Raw genomic sequence first — 23376 nt, forward strand, 5'->3', positions numbered from 1 at the left:
GAGAGCTGGCCCAGTCCGTGAAGAGGGGGAGGGGACTGAGTAGGTCGCTGGAAGCCCATTAGGCGCTGGCCCAGGTGGAGTAGTGTAGGGGTGGGCTGGCGAAGGTGGGCTTGGGGTGTGGGCCTGCCGAGTTTGAGGGGCTGGGTATGAGTGAGTGAGCTGATTCCTTAAATAAGGGTGAGTGAGCAATAGAGATTGTTCATCAAATCCTAAAAAATTATAATCTGACAATTTGAAACTTACCAAATTTTTGTAAGGGAAAGTCGACTCATCAAACACAACATGTCTAGAAAGAATAATTTTGTTTGTGGTGAGATCAAGACACTTATAGCCACGGTGATTGGAAGGATAGCCTAGGAAGACACAAGGAGTAGACTTCGGAGCAAGCTTGTGTGGAGCGGTAGAGGCTAAATTTGGGTAACAAAGACAACCAAAAACTCTAAGATGATCATATAAAGGGTTTTTGCGAAAGAGATCTTGAGCCGGAGTTAAGTTCTTTAAGGACTTAGTCGGCAAGATGTTAAGAAGATAGGTAGCGGTCTCTAAAGCATGGGCCCAAAAGATCGGAGGAAGAGATGCATGGAATAGTAAAGTGCGTTTGACATTATTTATGGTGCGAATCGTACGTTCGGCTTTGCCATTTGGGAAGAAGTGTGAGGGCAAGAAAATCTAAAAACCATTCCATTATCTAGACAAAAATTCTTGAAAGGGCCATTGTCGAATTCACGACCATGGTCACTTTGAAAGCATTTAATGGGTCTTTCAAATTGAGTTTGCACATATTGTTTAAAAGTGAGAAAAGATTGGAATGCTTGAGATTTAGAAGCTAACGGAATTGCCCAAACATAATGAGTAAAATCATCAAGAAGAACCAAATAATATTTATAACTATTACTACTACGAATAGGAGATGTCCATAAATCGGCATGAACAATATCAAAAGCACAATAAGTTTTACTATTCAAATCATAAATAGGAAGTCTAACATGTTTCCCTATGGGACAAGAATTACAAAAATTGGAGTTATTATGCTCCTTATTGTAATCAATGAAATTATTGCTCATAAGAAAACTTAAAGAAGGTGCTCCTGGATGTCCTAGACGATCATGCCAAGTTGAGGGAGCGATTGTGGTGAGTGAAGTGGCAAGACAGGTGCTTGGATAATTGGTGGTGATAGGGTAGAGGTCTCCCGAACTATTGCATCTAGTGACTACCCTCCCCGTTCGAAGGTCCTTCACAGAAAAACCATTAGGGTCAAATTCAATAGAAACCGAATTATCAGAGGTAAATTTGCGGACTGAAATTAGATTTTTAATAATTTGAGGGGCGAGGAGAACATCTTTAAGTGCAAGTTTGTTTGGGAGATTAGTATGACCATAACCAGTAATTGGAATGCGATGACCATTACCAACTAAAATATGAGTATTTGTGCTTAATTTAAACAGGGGAAGAAGATTACCGGAATTGTGAGTCATGTGGGTGGTAGCTCCCGAATCCATGTACCATCCGTTATCCGGTGTCGATAGCCCTGGTGATGAGTAAGCACTGGCAAACTCCGTTGGCGTCATAGGTGGACCATACATCGGTGCCCCAATGTAATATGCTTGCTGTTGTGGTCCTTGAGAGTTGGGCCGCTGCTCGTCCTGGCCCATGGTAGGGAATGAGGCTGGAGGAATAGCCCATTGAGGCCAAGCAAGCTGTTGTCCTTGGGCCCAAGGCTGATTAAGTTGCCCAAAAGATTGTTGGGGTTGAGTCGTGGCCTGTTGTTGTTGTTGTTGTTGAGTTCCACGGCCTTGGCCACCACGGCCTTTGCCACGACCACCTTTCCCCCCGGCCTTGCCGCCCCCTGCACCGTTGCCGCGCCCACCGCCAGCAGGCGGTTGTTGTTGTGGCGTTGAGTCGTCAGCGTTGGATTGCTGCTGTTGAGCGACAAATGAAGATGGCGGAGCGGAGGTGTCATTGTTCCGACGAGTTTCCTCCAAAAGAAGACGGGAACGCGCGTTGTTAAAAGAGGGCAGTGGGTCGGACTGCGCAATCATCGTTGCAACCGTATCATAGTCAGTTTTATTGAGGCCGGCAACCATACGGAGCACCAATTTCTGGTCAGAATTTGGTTGATCGACATTCGCAAGCTGATCGGCTATGCTTTTTAGTTGCTGGCAGTAGGCAGTGACATTCGGGAATGAATCCAGGTGGATTACATTCAATTGGGTTTCAAGAAACACCGCTCTCGTGCTCTTGTTGTCTTGGAAGATGTCCGCGAGACGATCCCAGGTCTGCTGAGCAGTAGACTTTCTCTTCAAGATTGTTTCAAGAAGGTCTGAAGAGATGATGCCATATATCCATTGTTTTACAATGGCATCCAACTGGTTCCACAAGGCGTCGGAAATATCAGAGGGACGAGGTGTCTTGGGATCAATATGATCTAATACATTATATGCCACCATATGATTTTCAAACAACTCCACCCAATTTGCATATTGGACTTTTTCATAATCTAGAATCAGCGGGATTGCATTCTTGATATTTGTGACGGTAAGTGCGGGATGAAACTCATTGGTTGGAGGAGGAGGTGGAGAGGATGAATCATCATCCTTTGCCATAGCTAAGTCAATGTAGCATGGAAAAAGAAAAGGGAATTAACTTGTAACCGAAATCTTGTGAAACAGAGAACAATTGCGGAAAAACGTGATGAAGGCAAGGTCCCAATAAACCAAAAAACCAATAAATTGGAAAAATAAAAAATTGAGATCTAAAACCTAAGCTGTGATACCATGTTAGATTTCGGGAAAACTCTTCAGCCTGGAGTGTGTACCATTGATCAATATTTATAGAGTTTACAATGCTAGGCCTAAACACGTTCGGAAACCTAGTACGATAAGGATACAAAATATACATAAAATCTATACTAATCTGCGACAAATATTATCATAAATATAATATCTATCAATGTTCTTAAGATTTTGAGAATTGATATACTCCCTCTATTCCTAAATGTTTCGATTCACTTTACATTTGTATGGTTTTCAATGAACATCTTTGACCATTAATAACTTCGGCTACGTATAAGTAAAATTTTAAAAAAGTTGATGTTTTGAAAAATTATCATAAAAGAAATCTAATAAGATCAAACTTGTTAATTGTCTTTCATGACACTGAGATAATATAATTGCCTACTATGATTTATATTTGGAATTAATCGTATACGTTCTTTAATTTGAACACAAATTTTTATATGTGGCTGGTTACACCGTGTGGCCGGTATTACTCAAGTTACTCGGTTAGAGGTTACTCGAGTTACTCGGTCAGAAGTTACTTGAGGGGTTCGATCAGGGGTTACTCATTCAAGGGTTACTTGAGGAGTTCGATCAGGGGTTACTTGAGGGGTTGGTCAGGGGTTACTCGTTTAGGGGGTTACTCGATCAAGGGTTACTCGAAGGGTTACTCGGTCATGGGTCACTTGAGGGGTTACTCGAGGGAATATTCGGTTAGGGGTTACGTGAAGGGTTTGGTCAGGGGTTACTCGGTTAGGGGTTACTTGAGGGGTTACTTGGTCAAGACTAACTCGAGTCACCCCTAGACGAGTAACTCGATTAACCCCAGCCACATGTTGTGGCCAGTCACACAGAAAAATTCCCCAAAACTTCCTTTTATAGTGTGTTGTAACTATTGTGACATTTCTATTTTAGGAAAGTGTTACAACTATAAATTAAAGATGATAACATTTTCATTTATAAAGTGTTAAACTAACATCTATTAGACTTTCAATTGATACTTTAAGAACGAGAATACACTAATTAAATAACATTAAATAAAAATGTTATGACTTATAAATGTTTAGGTCATTACCTGGAGTACAAATATACAAATATGGAACCGTGTTATATAATGTAAGTATGCTACATAATTTTTTTTTTCATTTTTAAAACAAATATTCAACCACCTTATATAAAGTAAGGAAATTACATAAATTTTATTATATTAGGTCATGTCTATTGTCTAGTATTAATTTGTTTCTCCTATTTAGTTAAAATAGTGATATTATTATTATCATTTTTATCGACACAATTATATTACAATATAAATTTCATCATGAATTAAACATTCTATTTTTATTCATTCACATAATTATGCATAATTTAAAATAGGATAAATTATGTTAATTGCAATATTAAACTAATTATAGGTTAATAACTAATATATTTTTTTGAATGGAAAATAACTAATTTTTTAAATAGGGATAATTTTGGTTATTATAAAATAAATTATAAGATTATAATTGATATTTAATAATAGGATAAATTTCAGTAATAATAATAATTGATATACCTTCCGTCAATAAACCATTATGATTTATGTTAGGAAGTGTTAAATATATTGTATATATCTTTGTAAATGTGAATTAGTTAGGTGTATTATTTTCCTTCGTAGTTTATAGCCTATAACTTGTATAATTGTAAATTAGTTGGTTGTAGATATTCTTTCCTAGTTTATACCTTTGACCCCCTGACTGTAAATTTGTAGCCATCAATGCTACGGTTTTGTATATAATTATGAGATCATGCCCAAAGTATACATAGGTAAATGCCTTAAATATAAAACAGAGCATATAATTCTTATATGTAATGACCAAAAGTAGTTTAGGTCACTACCTAATCCACAAACAAGTTTGCGAAAAATTAATTAATTTGTGCGGATCAAAGTGATGGGACTCGAAAAGAAAAAAAATGGTCATCTTCTCCGATTACACAGTTGGAAGAACGTCAATCATTCAACCTAAATCACTATGCCGCCAACCACTATGATATTGCAAAACACCTATGCATATAATTCTTCTTCAACAAATACTTAAAAATGAGATTGTTGTTGAGATTTTTTTATGAACAAAATCTAAAAATTAAAACTAAAAAAACAAAACTCCACAACACAATTCATTTATGAATTTTAATGAGGATTTTAGGCCGGATTTGAGTATACTTTAACAAATAACAATGATTTTGGGAATAGGTGGTTAATCTATGACATGAATGAAGAACGTTGTTGAACATGAATGAAGAACATTGTTGAACAATGATGAATTTTTTATTTTCTAAATTTTAATTATAATTTAATTTTTGAAAATAATCTTAAAAAGATAAAAATAGAATTTAAAAATCTATAATTACGTATTGTTAAAAAAATTCATGTATTTAAAATTAAATATACATGTATAATACATTTAGACTTTTAAAAATAAATAAAAAATTGACCATTCATGATCTGACACATCATTATCTTATGGTGTCATTTTTTGAAAAATGATACGGTAGAATAATCCCATGTAGATTGCGCTATATGATCAGAAAGTTTGGGAATTAAGGTCAGCTAATGTTGATTTCTTCTAGATGCTTCTAAGCTGGGTCATTCTTGTACAAAGTTGTCCAATGAATATTCTAACAAATTATGAGTAGATTTCAATAGTTCTGTCTTAAAACAGGGGACTCTGCCATTTTAAGGGAGTGCTACATGTTCCTTATAAGCTCTACATCATCAACATAAGAGGGAAAGCAAGACATGAGATATACTAAATGAAAATCTTGAGATTAGATGGTTCAAGTAGTTGAATACGAAAATAGAGAGCAATTGATAATATCAGCTCGAGGACTCTAGTTAATTTGCAAGCCTGGTTGCTGTCATATTGGAAGGCAAGGAGTTTACTCGTATAATTTTCTGTTACTGCGATAGACTTGAGAGCTTTAGAGGAGAACCCTGCCTAGTCCATAGGTGGCTCTTCCTCCCTTAAGTCCTTAATGTGTATACTCCATAAAAATTTCTTATCTTTTATATTGTTTGAGATTGTTAAAATAACTCGGTATATGCATTTTCCACTTCTCAATGTTCCTGATAGATTCCTAATTATTGCTGTTGATCTTGTTGTTGTATTGGATACAATTCAATTTTGTTAATCCTAACTCTACTTTTGAAGTTCCAATTGTATGTAACTTAGGCCATTTAAAAGAAAAAAAAATGAAATCTCGCCATAATTAATTTGAAAATGTATGACAAAATCGTGTGTAAATCATTTATTTATACTATGTAATTCACTTATAATTTTTTTTCTGAGGAATACATATAAATTTAAATTATACATTAATTTTTTACACATTTACAATTAACGCTTAAGACTTTCACAAATAATGATTATCGAAAGTAATTTACACGAAATATACAAATTAACATATTCCTCTAATAGTAGACTAACAAAGATAAATTTTGTTTAAAAACTAAATAAGTTTAATAAGCTTAGCAAAAGCATTCCAAAAAATAATAGTTATTAAAAGTAATTTACCATAATAACCTTCAAGTTTAATCGATTCAAGTCAAATTGAATCACACCATAAGGTATGAAATATGAACTACTCGTAGTCCCGTACCTATTAAGTCCATAAGTTTAAACCACTTTAGACTTCTTTCCAAATTTCTTCAGCAAGGCCCACTCAAAAACCATCAAACTCTAAGTCAAACTTGCAAATGTGAAGTCAATCATTCAACTTTGGCTATAATCTGGTATGCTCGAAACACAGATGTTATCGTGGTCTTCATCTACTCTTTATTTTTTGGGGGGAGTGTTCGTCTACTTTGTCAAAGCCGTGGACAATGCATTCCACAAAAGGTTATTACTTTCTTTGATTTTCATTGAAATTTTCTGCCATGTCTTCAAATTTGGAGTTACAAATAGTTAGGGTTCATATAAAAATTGGGGATTTTTCATAAAGTAAATTAATCATCAAAATTGATCCTAAATGACAATAATAAAGTTCATAATGTAATAAATCTATTATCGCAAATCATAATTATGTTTGGTTATAATGACTAATGTTTCATCAATTATAAAATCCAAACATAGATAGTTCAAAGATGGAATTGATGAGTGTTGCCAAATTTTCTAATTTTCTGTCACAGGACACTCAGGTGCTCTGTGATTGGTGAGGTTTGCTTTGCATATAATGTTGGGATGGACATTCTGATCTAGAAATTAAATAGAATAATCTGGAACTAACAGTTCTAATCTAGTATAGTCCTGCATAACATTATCCTTTCAACGTCACTGTCTGCTGGGCCTCAACTCTCAAGTCAAGTAAACGAAGGAAAATAAGGGTTAGTTACTTGTGGTTCTCATCTCTAGTGAATACAACTTGCACAAATAAGACATTTTGGCTGCATTCCTCAAATAATTCTCATATCTCATTCCCCCTCCCCCTTTTCATAGGTGAAAAACATTTTCTTAATGTTAGAAAGACTAATTTTACTCTTTTATTCCAATAACTTTAATTTTAGCTTTCGTGAGAATTCCCATTTTACGTGAGTACTCTTTCACATGTGAGAACACTCTCATGTTATAAATTTTTACTCGTATGTTCTATATTTTTAATCACACATTATAAATCCAAAATCAAATGTTCTAAATTATTACTCGCATAAATGTCCTAAATTATTACTCACGTGTTCAAAATTTTAAATCTGTGTTCTGAATTTTTAATCATATGTTTAAAAATTTTATTCATATTCTTAACTTTTACTCACTTGTTCTAAATTTATATTCAGTACTCATGTAAGTACGTTTTCTCACATATGGGCCTATTCCACCGCATCCCATATTAGACTAGAAGTTATCTATAGCCTGAATTATTTACAAATTGAAATAAAATAGTAAAATACAGAGTAAAAGCAATTATTGTGAAAAACTGAAAACTTATGAGCAACTCCGTACGTACAAATTACTGTAGAATGTCAATGAGACTTACAAGTATTTAGTTGGAAAAAACAAACCAATTTCTAAAAAAAATTAAGTGAAGCAACTTTGAAAAGTCTTCTCAGCTAATATAAAATAACTCTCTGTCACATTGGCAAACATACCCACAAAAACACTCTAAACACATTCCATTTCTTTTGAATTTGCTCAAAAAAATTCTGTTGTAACCCACAAAAAAAAAAAAGAGAGAGAGAGATGGATGTAGCAGGAGGGCTTTCATTGGTGCAAACCATCCTTCAAGTGATGGACTCTGCTGTTTGGAAGGAAATTCAATCTGTACTGGGTGTGAAGTCCCAGCTTCTAAAACTCAAGAAGACTATGTCCACCATCGATGCCGTCCTCCATGATGCTGAAGAACAAGAGCGGCTGCACCAAAGTCGTTCCAACTACAGTGAACGTGACAAACTTGAAAGGCTTAAGGAAGCTCTTTACCAAGCTGATGACTTGTTAGACGAGATTACCACTCTTGCTCATCGCAAGAAGCTCATGCCTGGCAACAACTTGAGTAAAGAGGTATCTGTTTCTGTCTGATCCCGACTCCTCCAAGAACTCGGACCTGAGATTTTGATACCCCTATCGGCAAGCTGAGAACCTACACAACAAGAAGAAGTTAGCTAACCCCGGGGTGATCCGGGGATAACCACTCCGATGATAAAGTCAGAAGGTGTTTAAAAAAAAAGAAGATAAGAGAGAGAAAGTAGAGAGAGATTAGAGAGAGATTAGAGAGAGAGAGTCATTAATGCCTCCATTAATGAGGTCTTACCAACTATTTATAGTAGTTTACCTTGACAGGTGGCTCTCATCCATGCAGAGCCTTTTGTGCCAAGTGTTGAGCTTCTGTTGCCACGTGTTAAATTGCGGCAGGCCGACATGTCCTCTTTCTGCAACATATCAGCATCTTCTTGTGATCTGGTCATGTTTTCACAGGATATCGGTCATGCCCAGATATCATCCCATACAATTAGCCCCCCAAGTGAGGACGTATGATCATTCGTCATCGTGCTCAGTTTATATGAATAACAAGCTGAGCCTAACGAAACAAACTTTGGGTTCCACATGTCATTCTTCAGACTTTTCCTTATGCTGTAAATCGTATTGTAGCAACGTTTCTTGTACTCTGTCAAGTACTGCTTACTGACAAAGTTTTATTACCGATCTTGCCGTTTTCATAACTCATTTTAACCGCTTGGCCTGTATCCAGGCAAATTAACTTCTACATATTCATATATTTTTAAGCTCTATGTTCTTTTGCTAAGAAGTGTTATGTTAATTTGCTACTTGTAGTACTTTTATTATTATTTATGTAAGAGGATAATTGTTGTGCCGTAACGCCGTGTTCTTCATCAGTTTCAGTAACTCATCAGTTTTATTAACCCCTTTTCAGTAACTCCGTTTTCCTCCCCAAGTGACCTTGTATGCCGATAGCTTACAAGGTCAATTTATTACAAAAACCCTGGGATCGAAAAACTCCGTTTTCCTCCCCAAGTGACCTTGTATGCCGATAGCTTACAAGGTCAATTTATTACAAAAACCCTGGGAGCGAAAAACTCCGTTTTCCTCCCCAAGTGACCTTGTATGCCGATAACTTACAAGGTCAATTTATTACAAAAACCCTGGGAGCGAAAAACTCCGTTTTCCTCCCCAAGTGACCTTGTATGCCGATAACTTACAAGGTCAATTTATTACAAAAACCCTGGGAGCGAAAAACTCCGTTTTCCTCCCCAAGTGACCTTGTATGCCGATAGCTTACAAGGTCAATTTATTACAAAGGGTACGTTATGGTAGTGTAACCGTTTTTCTTCTTTTCCCCTTTTTTTTTTTTTTTTTTTGCTTGGGCGGGAAAATTTTTACACGTGTCACAAATCCTGCCGCTGCTTTTTGAAAAAGTTTGGCAATTAACAGCCGTCGGATCTCTGAACCGCCTTTCACTTCAATTGGCCATTCAACTTCCCCTTTTTTAGATCAAAATTCCGCCATTTTCTTCCATTCTTTCCCAGTTTTCTGTCGAAAAAGTTTACCTAAATACAGTTCTGTTCTTTCTTATCCTCCTCGCGTTCGGTTTGTGCATTCCGTCTCCTCGGGCGTACCTTCTCTTTCTTCGTCGTTTCTTTATCAGTTAGAGGCGTTAAATCCGCGATTTTCATTGAAGGTATTTTCGTACCCTAACCCCTGATTTTTCATGCTATTTTTATTTCCTTATATTCAATTAAATGTCTGAGGATAGTGTCGAAGAGAATTTTCCTAACCTTAGTACTGCTAGGCGTCGTTTAATTAGACAATCTTTAGGCAAAGAAACCGGTAGTAATCAAGGTAATTCGTCTTCCCTTTCTGATAACATTGACTACCCTTTTGAGACGTTAACTTCTGAAGAAGAAAAACGCGCTTTTATGATACATAGGACCATTGCCCACCGTGAAAGCGCCCTTCACCCTACTAACCCTGATATCCCTGCCGATACTGAAATTCTTGACGTTGAACCTGTTAATGTCCGTTATCACTTACGCAGCTTTACTGGGAGACGATATTTTAATCAATACGGCACTAACGTTGGCAATATAGGTATAAACACTATGCCAAGGGTAAAGAGTACAAGTTATCAACCCCGAGCTGCCGCCCGTGAAGCCGCTGAGGCCGCCAAGGCAGCGGAATCTAGTAAAAGACCTGGACAAGGTCAGGTTGTAAGTTCTTCTGAAGAAGAACTTGAGGATGACATCCCTTTGACCCCTGAAGAAGGTCCGTCATCTCCTGTTCATGATTCTGCCGTCAACTCAGTTTTAAGAGATGACGACGCTCAGGAAGATAGTGTAAATAATGAGAGTAGGGATGACATTGTTGACTTAACGGCCGAGGTTATCCAGGAAGAGAATTTGGACGAGGGGTATAGTTCTGAGACATAGTTCTTGCCAACGACGGAAAAGTTGCAAAGGAAAAGATAAGTGAAGCTTTTAGGAAAACGACAATTACAAAGGACTATTGTCGTCGTGCGAAAAAGTTCTTTAACTTACCTGATGGGTACGAGCTGTCTCTCCTTCCATCTGGAGCTTCAGTGTTGGATTGTCCAGCTGGTTCCGTGGCTGTTTACATGAAGCACCTGGATTTTGGCCTCCGTTTTCCTCTACATCCCTTTGTTGCCAAAATCTTGAAGGCTTGGAACGTTTGCCTGGTTCAGTTAACCCCTCAAACTATTCGTGCCGTTATTGCTACAGTCTGGGTTATGCTATATCGGAACTTCCCTCTAACCCTTAATGTATTCAGACGGCTTATTACCCTAAAGAGAGATGGTCAATCGGATGGGTGGTGGTCTTTATATACCCAACCTCACAAATATACCGTCCATCCTAAACTATCTAGCTGCAAAGGTTGGAAGGATAAGTTTTTCTTTATGTCAGTCCCAGAGGATTTTCCTTTGAGGAGAACTTTTTTCAAGCCTCATCCCCATTTTGATTCAATCCCCGAGAGAGATCTCGGGAAGCATGAAGAGAGGGCTGTCAATCACTTTGACATCTCTGAACATGATGAAGGCGACGGCAAGGTCCGTCTAATTCCTGCGGTGTGGGTGCCGAATGTGAGTTACATTCTAGGCAACGCGCCGCTATCTCGTGTCGGTCTTTGTTGGACTGACCAGCATGGTATAGCTTATCCTTCTTGGTCTAATTACTCTTATTCACTAATTATTCATGTTCTTATTTTCATAATGGTATAGTTTACTTGTTTAGTGTTACCTTCCTTACCTTTTTATTATTTTTTTTTTATGTATTCGCATTTAACTGATTGAATTTACATTCCTTTTTGCCAGGCATTGATAAGTTGGATAACAGACAACTCGGCCTATCTTCTGACGGGACAAGGGTTATCAGACGCTGCCCCAAAGCTTCCGACCCCTACGATACTCTTGCTTCCGTCTGCGGGCGTGCTCCAGCTATTAGTGCCAAGAGAAGAGCTGAGATCATGGCCGATGATAATGCCAAGAAAAGAAAGCTAACACCTCTAGCCAATCGGCGAGGTGGCATTGTGATCTCCAGCCCCAGGCAACCTAAAGGGCGTGCCGAAAAGAAAAAAGATCAATCGGCGCCCGAGAAGAAGAAGGACCAGTCGGTGCCTGAAAAGACCCCGACTGTGAACAAAGCTAAAAGCCCTGAGGCCGTTGTGAAGAAGGTTATCCAGGGTATTGAGATCGAAGATCTCACTTCTGCTGAATCTCCCCGTCAACCTCAGGCAACCACCGCAATTGCTCCTACAACGGCTGGGTCGGATTCCAACATCCCAGCCTTGACTTATCGGTCCAATCAATGGATTGAGCGTGTTTCTGGAAGGTTTCCAGATGAGGTTCTGAAGGGGTTTGCTGTCCCTCCCGGCCATTCCGGCGACCGTTGGCAACCTGCTATTGATGTCGGCCGGAATGAATCTATGATAACCGATGACCCAATGCAAGGTGGAAATCTCGGTTATCGGCTGCTGAGCAATTTGACACTGCCAATGGACAGACCTGCTGGTCCAATCGGCCCCCTTGCTGCTACCCACATGCACAACATGATGAAGGTACGTATACATATTATTATTTTATTTCTTTATATATATATTTTTATGTAGCGTTCTCGGCTTCCCTATTTTTACCTAAATATACATTTCTATAGGCCGTCATGTCTGGCACAGAGTTGGTTGAGATGTATCGTTACTACCAGGAGAAACATCATCAAGCCTCTGCCAGCGAAAGTGCCATGCAGGAGGTCATCAAAAATGCTGAAAAGGCCCTCGATGATCTGAGGAAAATAAAAGAAAAAGATGACAGGGAGATGTCGGAGCTGAAGGTCAAGGCTGAGAGGGTTGCCAATCTCGAGCTAGAGGTGCAAAGTTTGAAGACTCAAATCTCTGAGAAAAACAAGGCCGTTGAACGGCTTCCCTCAGTTGAAAAAGATCTCCGGGATGCTAGGATTAAAATTAAGAGCCTTGAAGAAAAGGTTCAAGAAATGGAAGCCGACAAACCTGGTATCCGTCGGAGAGCGGTCGGCCGTTATCTAGCCTCTGATGAGTTTTGCTCCAAACTCCAAGATCGTTTTGATGGAGGTTGGACCGCTGCTCAGAGATGTATTGCCCACGTCGCCGGTTGGAAGAAGGACGATTGGGCAAAAATTGAAAAGGCTTTCGGCGAGGAAGCCTACAAGATCCCTTCTGGCTTTGAGGCGCAGCAATTTTCTGATGAGGACTTGTATAACCTGGCGCCAACTGTCGATGACGGCCCCAGCAATCCCAGCATTTTGGATTCCCCAGTGCCTGAGAATGTTCAATCTTGAAGGGGCGGGCAGTCATCACCGACATCCTCTTGTGGGTCTTGTATCATTGGGCCTTATCAGCCGTAACTCTTTTATTGTCTTTTGTATGTATGAACATGTTTTGGCAGTGCTGTTTTATCGGCATATACCCCTCTTTTGTGGTGATGCCTGTCGGTTGTTAATTTTATCTGTTGTGTAAACTTGTTTTTGTTTTTACTGTCTGCCGATTACCTTCAAAATTCTACACTTTTATCATAACTGTGTTGTTCTTTACTTATCGTTTTCTAGTTTGCTTGTTTTTAAACAAGGTTATGATAATCATGTTGCCTTGCCTTGCTAGTTTTCAACGCATAAAAAATTGCAAAATATCGAACGTCATATCATTCCTTGTCCTCCCCAGTGTTCATAGTTCACGTTAGAGCTATGCACACTGAGCTGCGAACATAAAAGCGAACGATTGTTGCTGGTTCAGATTATAACACTGGTCACCTACTGCTGTGTTGTTTTAGCCAGTTAGGTACCCTCTCGGCGATCATTTTCTGAGCTACGCCTTATGTCGGCGTATACTCGAATTGATTTGGCCGGTATTTATATTTTGAACCAGCAACCTCATGAGTTAACGTATACAACTGATCAGGTTGTATAACTGTTATCTTCATGGAAGCGGTTTTTAGCTGTCCATCCCACTTAACGATGTTCTGTTAAATGGAGGATGCCTATTTCCATGCGCATTGTCTGAATACTCCTTCATTCATTACCGATATCTTTTTTGATATCAGTTTCAAAAAATAAGGATTTGTTTATTACACATAGTATTTTTTCAATACAGCCGAGTTCCATACATTTTTTAGAGGTGTCCCATCCGGGGTTTCTAGGTAAAATGACCCTTGGATGATGACATCTCTTATTCGATAAGGCCCTTCCCAATTCGCAGTCAGCTTCCCATCTTCATTACCCTTACCGGTTGCTGCGGTTCTTCGTAATACTAGATCTCCTTTACATAACGACCTATGTGATACTCTTCTGTTGTAGGCCCGTGACATTCTTTCTTTAAAGACAGCTGACTTAACTGCTGCTTTTTCTCTTAGCTCTGGCAAGAAATCTAACTGTTGCCGTAGGAGTAAATCATTTTGATCTGCACAGTAATGCTGAATCCGGAATGTCGGCAACCCGACCTCTGCTGGTATGACTGCCTCCGTTCCAAAAACCAGAGTATACGGGGATTCACCTGTGGCTTCTCTCATCGTTGTCCTGTTGGCCCATAATATTTCTGGTATCAAATCTGCCCATAGACCTTTTGCGCCTTCGATCTTTTTCTTAATTGCCGTTATTATCTGCTTATTTGCTGCTTCTGCCTGGCCGTTAGACTGTGGGTGGCATACTGCCGCATAAGCAAACTTTACCTTATACATCATTAAGAGATCTTTGACTGGCTTACAGTCAAATTGAGTTCCATGATCAAAAACCATCGCCATCGGCAACCCGAACCTCGTGAAGATGCTTTTCCATATAAACTTTTTCACCTCCGATGCCGTTATCTTCGATACTGGTTCTGCCTCTATCCACTTGGTGAAGTAATCAATTCCCACTATCAGATATTTTCTTCCGCCTGTGGCTGATGGGAATGGGCCTACTATATCCATTCCCCACTGGGCAAAAGGAATTGGGTTCAGTATCGGAGTTAGATCGTTCGGGGGCAAGTTGATAACTGGGGCAAACCTTTGGCACTTTTCACATTTTTTAACATAAGCCTTTGCATCTGCGTTCATTGTCGGCCAGTAATAATATCCCCTTCTCATTGCCTCTCTGGACAAAGCTCTTGCTCCAAGGTGATTACCACAACTTCCCTCATATAATTCTTCTATTAATCTTGCGGATTCAAGATCCGTTATGCACCTTTGCAACGGCAGTGAAAACCCCCTTTTGTATAGCTGGCCTTGGTACATAACGAACCACACACTGTCCTTCTGTAACCTTCTCAGCTCCCCTTTATCTGTTGGCCCTACACCATGAACGATGTATGCCAGTATTTTATCATACCACTGGTCCTCCACTTCAACACAATTGACATCCACCGACATCTCATTTATGCTTCTCTGCTTTAAAATCTCAACCATAACTGTTCTTTCCAAGTCATTGAAGCTTGAACTTGCCAATCTTGCCAGTGCATCTGCTTGAGCATTTTTCAATCTCGGAACCAATTTGATCTCAAAGTATTGCAACTGAGCTGCCAACTGCTTCATCTTCTCCAAATACTTCACCATTGCTGGCTCTCGAGTCTCGTATTCCCCACTAAACTGGCTTGATACCAGCTGAGAATCAGTTGTCAAAACTAGCCGTTTTGCCTCTGCCGCTATTGACAGCTGCATTCCAGCTATTGCAGCTTCATATTCGGCCTCATTATTTGTTGCCCTGAACTTAAATTTCATGGCGTATTCAAACATTTTTCCATCTGGAGCCGTTATCACAATTCCAGCCCCTGCCCCCGTTGCTGTGGCTGATCCATCAACTGATACCTGCCATGTTCCCAACTCCTCTTCTTCATCTGTGTATGTGGTTTCAACAATAAAATCTGATAATGCCTGAGCCTTAATTGACGTCCTAGGCTTGTAACTTATTTCATACTCCGATAATTCTACTGCCCATGTCAGTAGTCTACCAGACGTATCCATTTTGCGCAGTGACTTCTCCAGGGGATGATTGGTGAGTACTTCTATCGGATGTGCATCAAAGTAAGGTCTTAACTTTCTGGCTGCTACTAGTACAGCTAAAGCCATCTTCTCTATAACTGGATATCTGCGTTCTGCCGCATTCAAGACATGGCTGACAAAGTAAATCGGTTGTTGTTGTCTCTTCCTTTCTACCAACAAAACGGCTGCTATTGTGTTTTGGTGATGCTGAGATGTATTGTAAGATTTCTCCCTTCTCAGGCCTGGCAATTGTGGAAAGAGATTTAAGATGATTCCTCACTACTTCTAAGGCATCACTTTGTTCTTTTCCCCACTCAAATGCCTTATTCTTTCTCAGCACCATAAAAAACGGGAGTGCTTTATCAGCTGATTTGCTGATAAATCTTGTTAGCCCTGCCATCCTGCCCGTTAATCTCTGTATATCACGGATGGTTTTTGGTTGTTTCATTTGAAGCACCGCATTCACCTTATCGGGATTTTCATCTATCCCTCGTTCACTAACCATAAAACCTAAAAACTTCCCTGATCTCACCCCAAAAACACACTTCTCTGGATTCAACTTCATTTGATATTTTCTCAAGGTTTCGAATGTCTCCCTCAGATCAGCTATATGGTCTTCTTTGTTCTTACTCTTTACTATCGTATCATCCACATACACCTCAACATTCCGCCCTTTCTGTTTCTCAAAAATCTTATCCACCAACTTCTGATAGGTTGCCCCTGCATTTTTCAATCCAAACGGCATTGCCTTATAACAATATACACCTACATCTGTTATAAAGGCCGTTTTATTTCTGTCGACCTTATGCATGCTGACCTGGTGATATCCTGAGAATGCATCCAGAAAACTAAGCATGGCATGACCAGAGGTTGAATCTACCAGCCTATCTATCCGAGGCAATGGGTAGCAATCCTTAGGGCAAGCTTTATTCAAATCTGTAAAATCCACACACATTCGCCATTTCCCTGTCGGCTTCCTCACTATTACTACATTTGCCAACCATTCGGGGTATGTACAGGGTTCTATAAACCCTGCTGCCAAGAGCTTATTCACCTCGGCCTGGATCGCTTCTATCTTCTCAGTCGAGAAATTACGCTTTTTCTGCCTTATCGGCCTAAACTTTCTATCAACATTGAGCTTATGTTCCATTACCTCAGGATGTATGCCTGGCATCTCACTGGCCGAGAACGCAAAGACGTCGGCGTTCTCGCGCAATAAACTTATCAGGTTACACCTGGTCTCCACATCCATATCTGCTCCAACTTTCACTGTTCTACTGGGATTGCCTGGCTGCAATTCAACTTGGACGGTTTCTCCGCCCGGCAACGGCCTTGGTGTTTCTTCAGGTCTTGCATCAAAGTTTTTCATTGTCAAATCTTGCACTGTCAGCTCACCTTCCCTTGCTGGGTTGCATGGAACTGCGGCATTACCAACTGGGTTCTTCAAAGCTGTTACATAACAGGCTTTCGACATAACCTGACCTCCATACACCTTTTCCACAGCTCCCAAGTTTGATACATAGGCTATTGCCAAATGGTACGTTGATACAACAGCCTGCATGTCATGAATTATCGGTCTGCCGATAATTGCGTTGTAAGCCGACTTGACTCCTACCACCAAAAACTCTGCCATCACATCCCTCGCTTGTGGTCCATCACCCATCCTTACAGGCAACACAATGCTCCCTTCTGGCCTCACTGTCGACCCATTAAAACCGATCACAGGGTATGATACCGGTTTCAAGTATTGCCTTCCTATATTCATTTCGGTAAAAGCCTGCATAAACAACACGTTCGCTGAACTACCTCCATCCACCAACACTCTTTTGATGTCAGCCCCATTGATCTTGGTTATCAGGACTAACGGATCATCATGTGGGAACACTACACCTCGTGCATCTTCTTCCGTAAATACAACTTGTGGTATTGATGCCGGCCGAGGACGATTATCTACATCTAAAGCACAAACTAAATGACGGTGCTCCGCTAAATGCTTCTTCGCTCCACTAATCGTCCCTCCATGAATCGGCCCCCCCGTTATCACATCCACTCTCCCTGTAGATAACGGCGGTACTCCTGCATCCCCTTGTCGAACTATCCTCCCCTGTGTCCTTTCGGGCCTCGCTTCTATCTGTTGCCTCTCAACTGTTTGTGTTGGCTGTGGACTCCTGCCGGTATTCAACCGGTATTGTGTTAGGTGCCCTTTCCTGATCAACTCCTCAATGTTGTCCTTCAATTGGGTACATTCTTCCGTATAATGCCCCACATCCCTATGGAACATACAGTATTTCTTCACGTCCCTCGACCTTGCTTTCATAGGAATCGGCCTTGACCAATCTTCTCTGTTCTGATTCACTGAGAAGATTGCAGCCCTTGGCGTGTTTAGGGGGGTGTAAGTGTTGTATCTCATTGGCAGTCTTGTCGGTCTGGTATCTTGCCGACTTCCTCCTCCCCTTCCTGGGGCAGGAGCTCTCGGCCTGTTCCCTCCAGACGAGGTCCCCTCATTTTGACTTTGCCCCTTTCCAGCCACCATATGCCTATTACTCGTCTTCAACAGCTCCTCACTCTTTATGTAATCATGAGCTTTGCTGAACGCTGCCGCCAATGTCGGCAGACTCTTCCTTGTAAGATACCTTTTGAAATCCGAATCAACTAACCCATTCATCAAAGCCATCACGGCTATCTCCTGTTGTAACTTCGGAATAGTGTTTGCTTCATTGTTAAATCTCCTGATGTAATCCCTCAAAGATTCATCTGGTTTCTTCTCCACGGCCATCAATTCTCCAGAAGTTCTCTGCCTCACGCTATTACTGACATATTGCCCTACAAACATCTCAGTCAGTCTTTCAAAGCTATCTACTGATCCAATTTCGAGGTTGTTAAACCAATCGGCTGCAGCCCCAATCAAGGTTGTCGGAAAGACCTTACACCAAACTGCATCTGAGTTTGTGTACAGCATCATGTGTCCCTCATAAGACGTTATGAATCTTGCCGGATCCCCTCTTCCATCATATCTACAAGTCGGCATTTTCACCTTCTCCATTGGTTGATCTAAGATGTGCTGGGCAAATGGGGATGCCCTTAACTGCACTACCGTGCGTACTGCTTGACCTACTACTTACGAACTTCTTTGCTGCTGAGTTCTGGTACTCACAACACGACTCGAGGATTGCTCATCCTGCCGTGATGTTGTATGCGTCCTTACTGACGACTCATATCGGGGTCTCCTTGACGAGTTCTCCAGCTGATTGTGTTGTTCCTCCTGGTGACGGTGCGATGTTCCTCTATCGGCCTGGGCAGCTTCTCTCTCAGCCCGTGCCGCCTCAGCCTCCTTTCTCTTCTTACTCATTGCACTCATCACCCTTGCGGCTGTTTCCAATTCATCTGGAGTAAATGCTGCCATAGGATCCTCTGCCTCCCCTCCTCCTGCAGGGGGGGTTATCGGCATATGGAACTGATTACCCTCTAGGGTATGGGTTTCATCTACTATCTCCACCTGGGGTTGTCCTACTGGTATTCCATTGTTCAAATTGTTTCCGGCCATGATTATTGTTGTTGTATATATGTTTTGTGTGAGGTTCTTAGGCGATAGAAGTGATCAACGGTCCCCTCCTTCTAGCGCCAAATTGTTTCTGTCTGATCCCGACTCCTCCAAGAGCTCGGACCTGAGATTCTGATACCCCTATCGGCAAGCTGAGAACCTACACAACAAGAAGAAGTTAGCTAACCCCGGGGTGATCCGGGGATAACCACTCCGATGATAAAGTCAGAAGGTGTTTAAAAAAAAAAGAAGATAAGAGAGAGAAAGTAGAGAGAGATTAGAGAGAGAGAGTCATTAATGCCTCCATTAATGAGGTCTTACCAACTATTTATAGTAGTTTACCTTGACAGGTGGCTCTCATCCATGCAGAGCCTTTTGTGCCAAGTGTTGAGCTTCTGTTGCCACGTGTTAAATTGCGGCAGGCCGACATGTCCTCTTTCTGCAACATATCAGCATCTTCTTGTGATCTGGTCATGTTTTCACAGGATATCGGTCATGCCCATATATCATCCCATACAGTATCCCTTTTCTTCTCTCAGTTTAATCAGCTTCGTTCTGCTGTCAATTGGTCTCGAGAGATCAAAAGCATCAGGGAGGAGTTGGATGATGTTGTCAAAGATCATCACCTTGTCGGTGGGTTTAGACACTCGGTTGTTCTCGAGGACAGCCGCGTAAGAAATAACCCGAGGGAAACTCACTCCTATGTGAATCTGGAGAATGATGTGATTATTGGGAGGGGTAATGATAAGAGGGTTTTGATAGATACATTACTAGACACTAATGTTGAGGAGAATGTTTCTGTTGTCAGCATCGTTGGGATTGGAGGTTTGGGGAAAACTACTCTTGCTCAACTTGTCTATAATGATTACAAGATTAAGAGAGAATTTCCGTTGAAGATGTGGGTTTGTGTCTCTGATGATTTCAATGTCAAAGCACTTGTTGGTCAAATCCTTGCAGCTGCAACCAACCAGGCTAATCAAAGTGATGGCTTTACTATGGACCAGCTTCAGATAAAGCTTAGAGAAAGAATTGATAGGAACAAGTATCTACTTATTCTGGATGATGTTTGGAATGAGAATTCTGATGAATGGAGGACAATGAAAAATTTGTTGGTTGGAGGTGGGAAGGGTAGCAGAGTTTTGGTGACTACGCGCTCTAAAAAGGTAGCTGTTGTTGTGGGAAGTTGTTGGACTCATGAATTGAAGGGTCTCTCAGACGAAGACTCTTGGAATTTGTTTCAAAGAATGACGCTTGAACCGGGGAAACATCAAATAGAGGCAAACTTGGTTGATATAGGAAAAGAGATTGTTCGAAAGTGTGCAACTGTTCCACTTGCCATTAGGGTGGTTGGAAGCCTTCTTCGAGGTCAGGATGAAAGTAAGTGGCAGAATTTGAAAAATAACTTGGCAAACATTATACAAGATGAGGCCAATGGCATAATACCTGTGTTGAAGATCAGTTACAATTATCTTCCATTCCATTTGAAGAGTTGCTTTAGTTACTGTGCTGTATTTCCCAAGGATTACAAGATTATCAAGGAGGACTTGATATGTCTTTGGATGGCTCAAGGCTTCATTGTGCCATCGGATGGGGAGAGTTTTGAAGATGCAGGTAACAACTATTTTGAGCAGTTACTGCAAAGGTGCTTCTTCCAAGATGTAGAACAAGCTGAAGGTACTACTAATGAAATTGTATCATGCAAAATGCATGATCTGATTCATGATCTTGCCAAAGAAGTAGCAGGGACAGACATATTGTCGTGCACCTATAGTACACGATGTTTTAACGGGAAAACTCGCCATGTATTCATTGATCGAAGTACCCCTAAAGATGTTGTTGGTAAGTTGAGCGATATGCAAAGGATGCGTACATTTCTATATAGAGAGGATCGTGGTTTCCCTTTGAAACCGTTTGTGGGGGGTTTATCAAACGTAAAATATTTAAGGGCATTACGTTTGAATAATTGTAGTGGATTGAAAGAGTTGCTGAGTGGGATAGGTGAATTGGTGCATCTAAGGTATCTTGACCTTTCAGGTAATGCGGATCTATGTGTGTTGCCCTCATCCATTACCAATCTTTATAACTTGCAAACATTAAAGTTGCGTGGGTGTTGGAGACTGATAGGGTTGCCAAGGGAGTTGAGGAAATTAGTTAATCTTAGGCACCTTGATATTTATGGTTGCAACAATTTAACACATATGCCTCCAGGGACGAATAGCATGAACAAGAATGGTGCTAACTGGTCCGATATCCAACATATCCCCAACATTAAACTAGGTATGACAGATAAAATAGGGGTTTTTATTATTAATGTCGTCTTTTCACCGTTCTTAATTTTGCAACATTTTTGAAGAATGGATTGCTTACTTGCTTATCATCTCTCTAACACCTTTTTCATATTTGCTTCAGAGTACTACTAAAATAAGCGCCCGAAAGAATTCGTTTACTCAATGTTCGTTTACTATGTAACTCAACTGGTCAAAGGTAACAATGTCTACCCATTATACAACCATTTTTTCATGATTAATCTTTGAGAGAAGTGATAAATTGTATAGATTTATACCCTTGTACATAAAACTAAGTAGATGATTAGATCGAATTAGAATATATCTTAAAATTCAGACTACATTAGACCAGATTTCTTATGGTCAAATATTTGAAGTTTCAGATATATTAATTAATAATTATGAGAAGCAGACATTTGGATAACACACTTTTAAGACATTTAGCAGTCTTTTATGGATTTTGATATAATGAAACTTATGCTGGCTGGTTATCAAAATACGGGTTATATTATATATATGGGATTTCGCTGCCTAGTTTAATTTCACCATAGGTGTTCGTGTATGTATGTGTATGATTTTGTGCAAACAGAATATTAATGAAGAGGGGGGATGGATATTACCTCATGCTTGTTAATACTGGCCTTATCTATCTTAACAATACACAACCTTAATATTAACTCCTTAATGAAAAGTACAAGTTGCTAAATGCTGCTGTAAGTATACTCTGATTTAACTCATAAGTAGAATCAATAGTATTGCTATTTAATTCCTGTAAATCTATACCTTTGGAAAATTGGCATGTTTTGTTTTTAATAATGGTCAATCCATCTTTTTCAATGAGATGAGCACATCTCATTGTAAATTAACATGGTTGATGATTAATATGTATATCACTACTTATTTTGCTAGATGATGCATATTCTTACTGATGATATCTGCCATATTTTCTAGTTTGATTTAGTTCATTAGTGTGCATTGAAATTAAATGTGCATGGAACTTTAATACATAGTTGTTTTGTTCAACCTCAAAAGTAGGTTCTGATGCTGCTTCTGTCATGATTTTTCTAGCTGACAGGATATATATACTGTAGAATAGGAGTTTTGCCGAATTTCTACTAAACCAGGATTGTTGCTTAAATGGCAATCAAAGAGTAGCTTAAATGAGATGAGAGCATAACAAGGGAAGGATGATTCTTGGATTCCAGTCACTGGGATCTCCAGTTTGTGAGATTCGATGCTGCTAGATTTAGCACTGCAGCTCTACCATTGATCCAATTATCTAGTATCTATTTCACATGGGCTAAAAGGTTTCAGAGCAGGGAAGGAAAAGGTAACTATCTGCACTTGCTATGAAGTAATTGAGTTGAAGCTATATTTTACTGTTTCTGCATTATGCAGCGTGTGAATTTTGTATTCCCACATTAATTCATAGTAAAAGGTAATGGCCTTTATGATTGCCAATTTATATCTGGCTAGTAAATTTCTTGATACTCAGTTTTAAACCTTGACAAAGTTTCTTGTTTCTATTGTACTTCCATCAGTGTTATATAAAACATTTTAGGCCTTGTCATTTAGCTATCAATGTCATTCTTTTATAGCTCATTTATAGAATTGTTAGGAAGACAAATGAGGCTAGAGGCCAGTGTTAATGGGTTAATGCATCCCGAAAGAGGGTCTAAAGCTGGAAATCAGGATTCATAACTGAGGCCATGCATTTGTTTTTGAAAAGTTCCATGACAAGTAGTTTGTTCCTGTTTCATTTATACTTTCCTTTTTAGTTCTGAAGTTGCAATTTACT

The 23376-nt window shown here is 39.8% G+C and overlaps 3 protein-coding genes across 3 annotated transcripts; 1 reads left to right on the forward strand and 2 right to left on the reverse strand.

Annotated features, from left to right (window-relative positions):
- Positions 1–608: 608 nt before the first annotated feature.
- Positions 609–2603, reverse strand: LOC145589196 (uncharacterized). The gene has a single exon (XM_081645744.1). It carries the CDS (start codon positions 2601–2603, stop codon positions 609–611), a length of 1995 nt encoding a protein of 664 aa, XP_081501870.1.
- A 10834-nt stretch (positions 2604–13437) lies between these two features.
- LOC145589197 (uncharacterized) lies at positions 13438–19155 on the reverse strand. The gene is made up of 7 exons (XM_081645745.1): positions 18879–19155; positions 16770–18644; positions 15645–15994; positions 15261–15578; positions 14586–15158; positions 14271–14465; positions 13438–13497 (listed from the first exon to the last, which is right to left on the reverse strand). Exons 1-7 carry the CDS (start codon positions 19153–19155, stop codon positions 13438–13440), a joined length of 3648 nt encoding a protein of 1215 aa, XP_081501871.1.
- A 611-nt stretch (positions 19156–19766) lies between these two features.
- On the forward strand, positions 19767–23279 carry LOC145589198 (putative disease resistance protein RGA3). The gene is made up of 2 exons (XM_081645746.1): positions 19767–21570; positions 23188–23279. The coding sequence occupies exons 1-2, from the start codon at positions 19767–19769 to the stop codon at positions 23277–23279; spliced, it is 1896 nt and encodes a 631-aa protein (XP_081501872.1).
- Positions 23280–23376: the final 97 nt, after the last annotated feature.

The sequence above is a fragment of the Chenopodium album genome, chromosome 17 (assembly GCF_948465745.1).
Source record: "Chenopodium album chromosome 17, dcCheAlbu1.1, whole genome shotgun sequence".
NCBI classification, from domain to species: Eukaryota; Viridiplantae; Streptophyta; class Magnoliopsida; order Caryophyllales; family Amaranthaceae; genus Chenopodium; species Chenopodium album.

Bases quoted from the DNA above. Each gene is read 5' to 3' on its own strand.
- LOC145589198 (XM_081645746.1), top strand. From the start codon at position 19,767: ATGTTTTCACAGGATATCGGTCATGCCCATATATCATCCCATACAGTA. The intron at 21,571-23,187 runs GTATGACAGATA...GCTCATTTATAG, and splicing joins TATCCCCAACATTAAACTAG to AATTGTTAGGAAGACAAATG.
- LOC145589197 (XM_081645745.1), bottom strand. From the start codon at position 19,155: ATGGCAGCATTTACTCCAGATGAATTGGAAACAGCCGCAAGGGTGATG. The intron at 15,159-15,260 runs GTTCCGAGATTG...ATTTTAAAGCAG, and splicing joins AATACTTTGAGATCAAATTG to AGAAGCATAAATGAGATGTC. The intron at 14,466-14,585 runs GTGAAAAAGTTT...ATGATGTATAAG, and splicing joins CGAAGATAACGGCATCGGAG to GTAAAGTTTGCTTATGCGGC.
- LOC145589196 (XM_081645744.1), bottom strand. From the start codon at position 2,603: ATGGCAAAGGATGATGATTCATCCTCTCCACCTCCTCCTCCAACCAAT.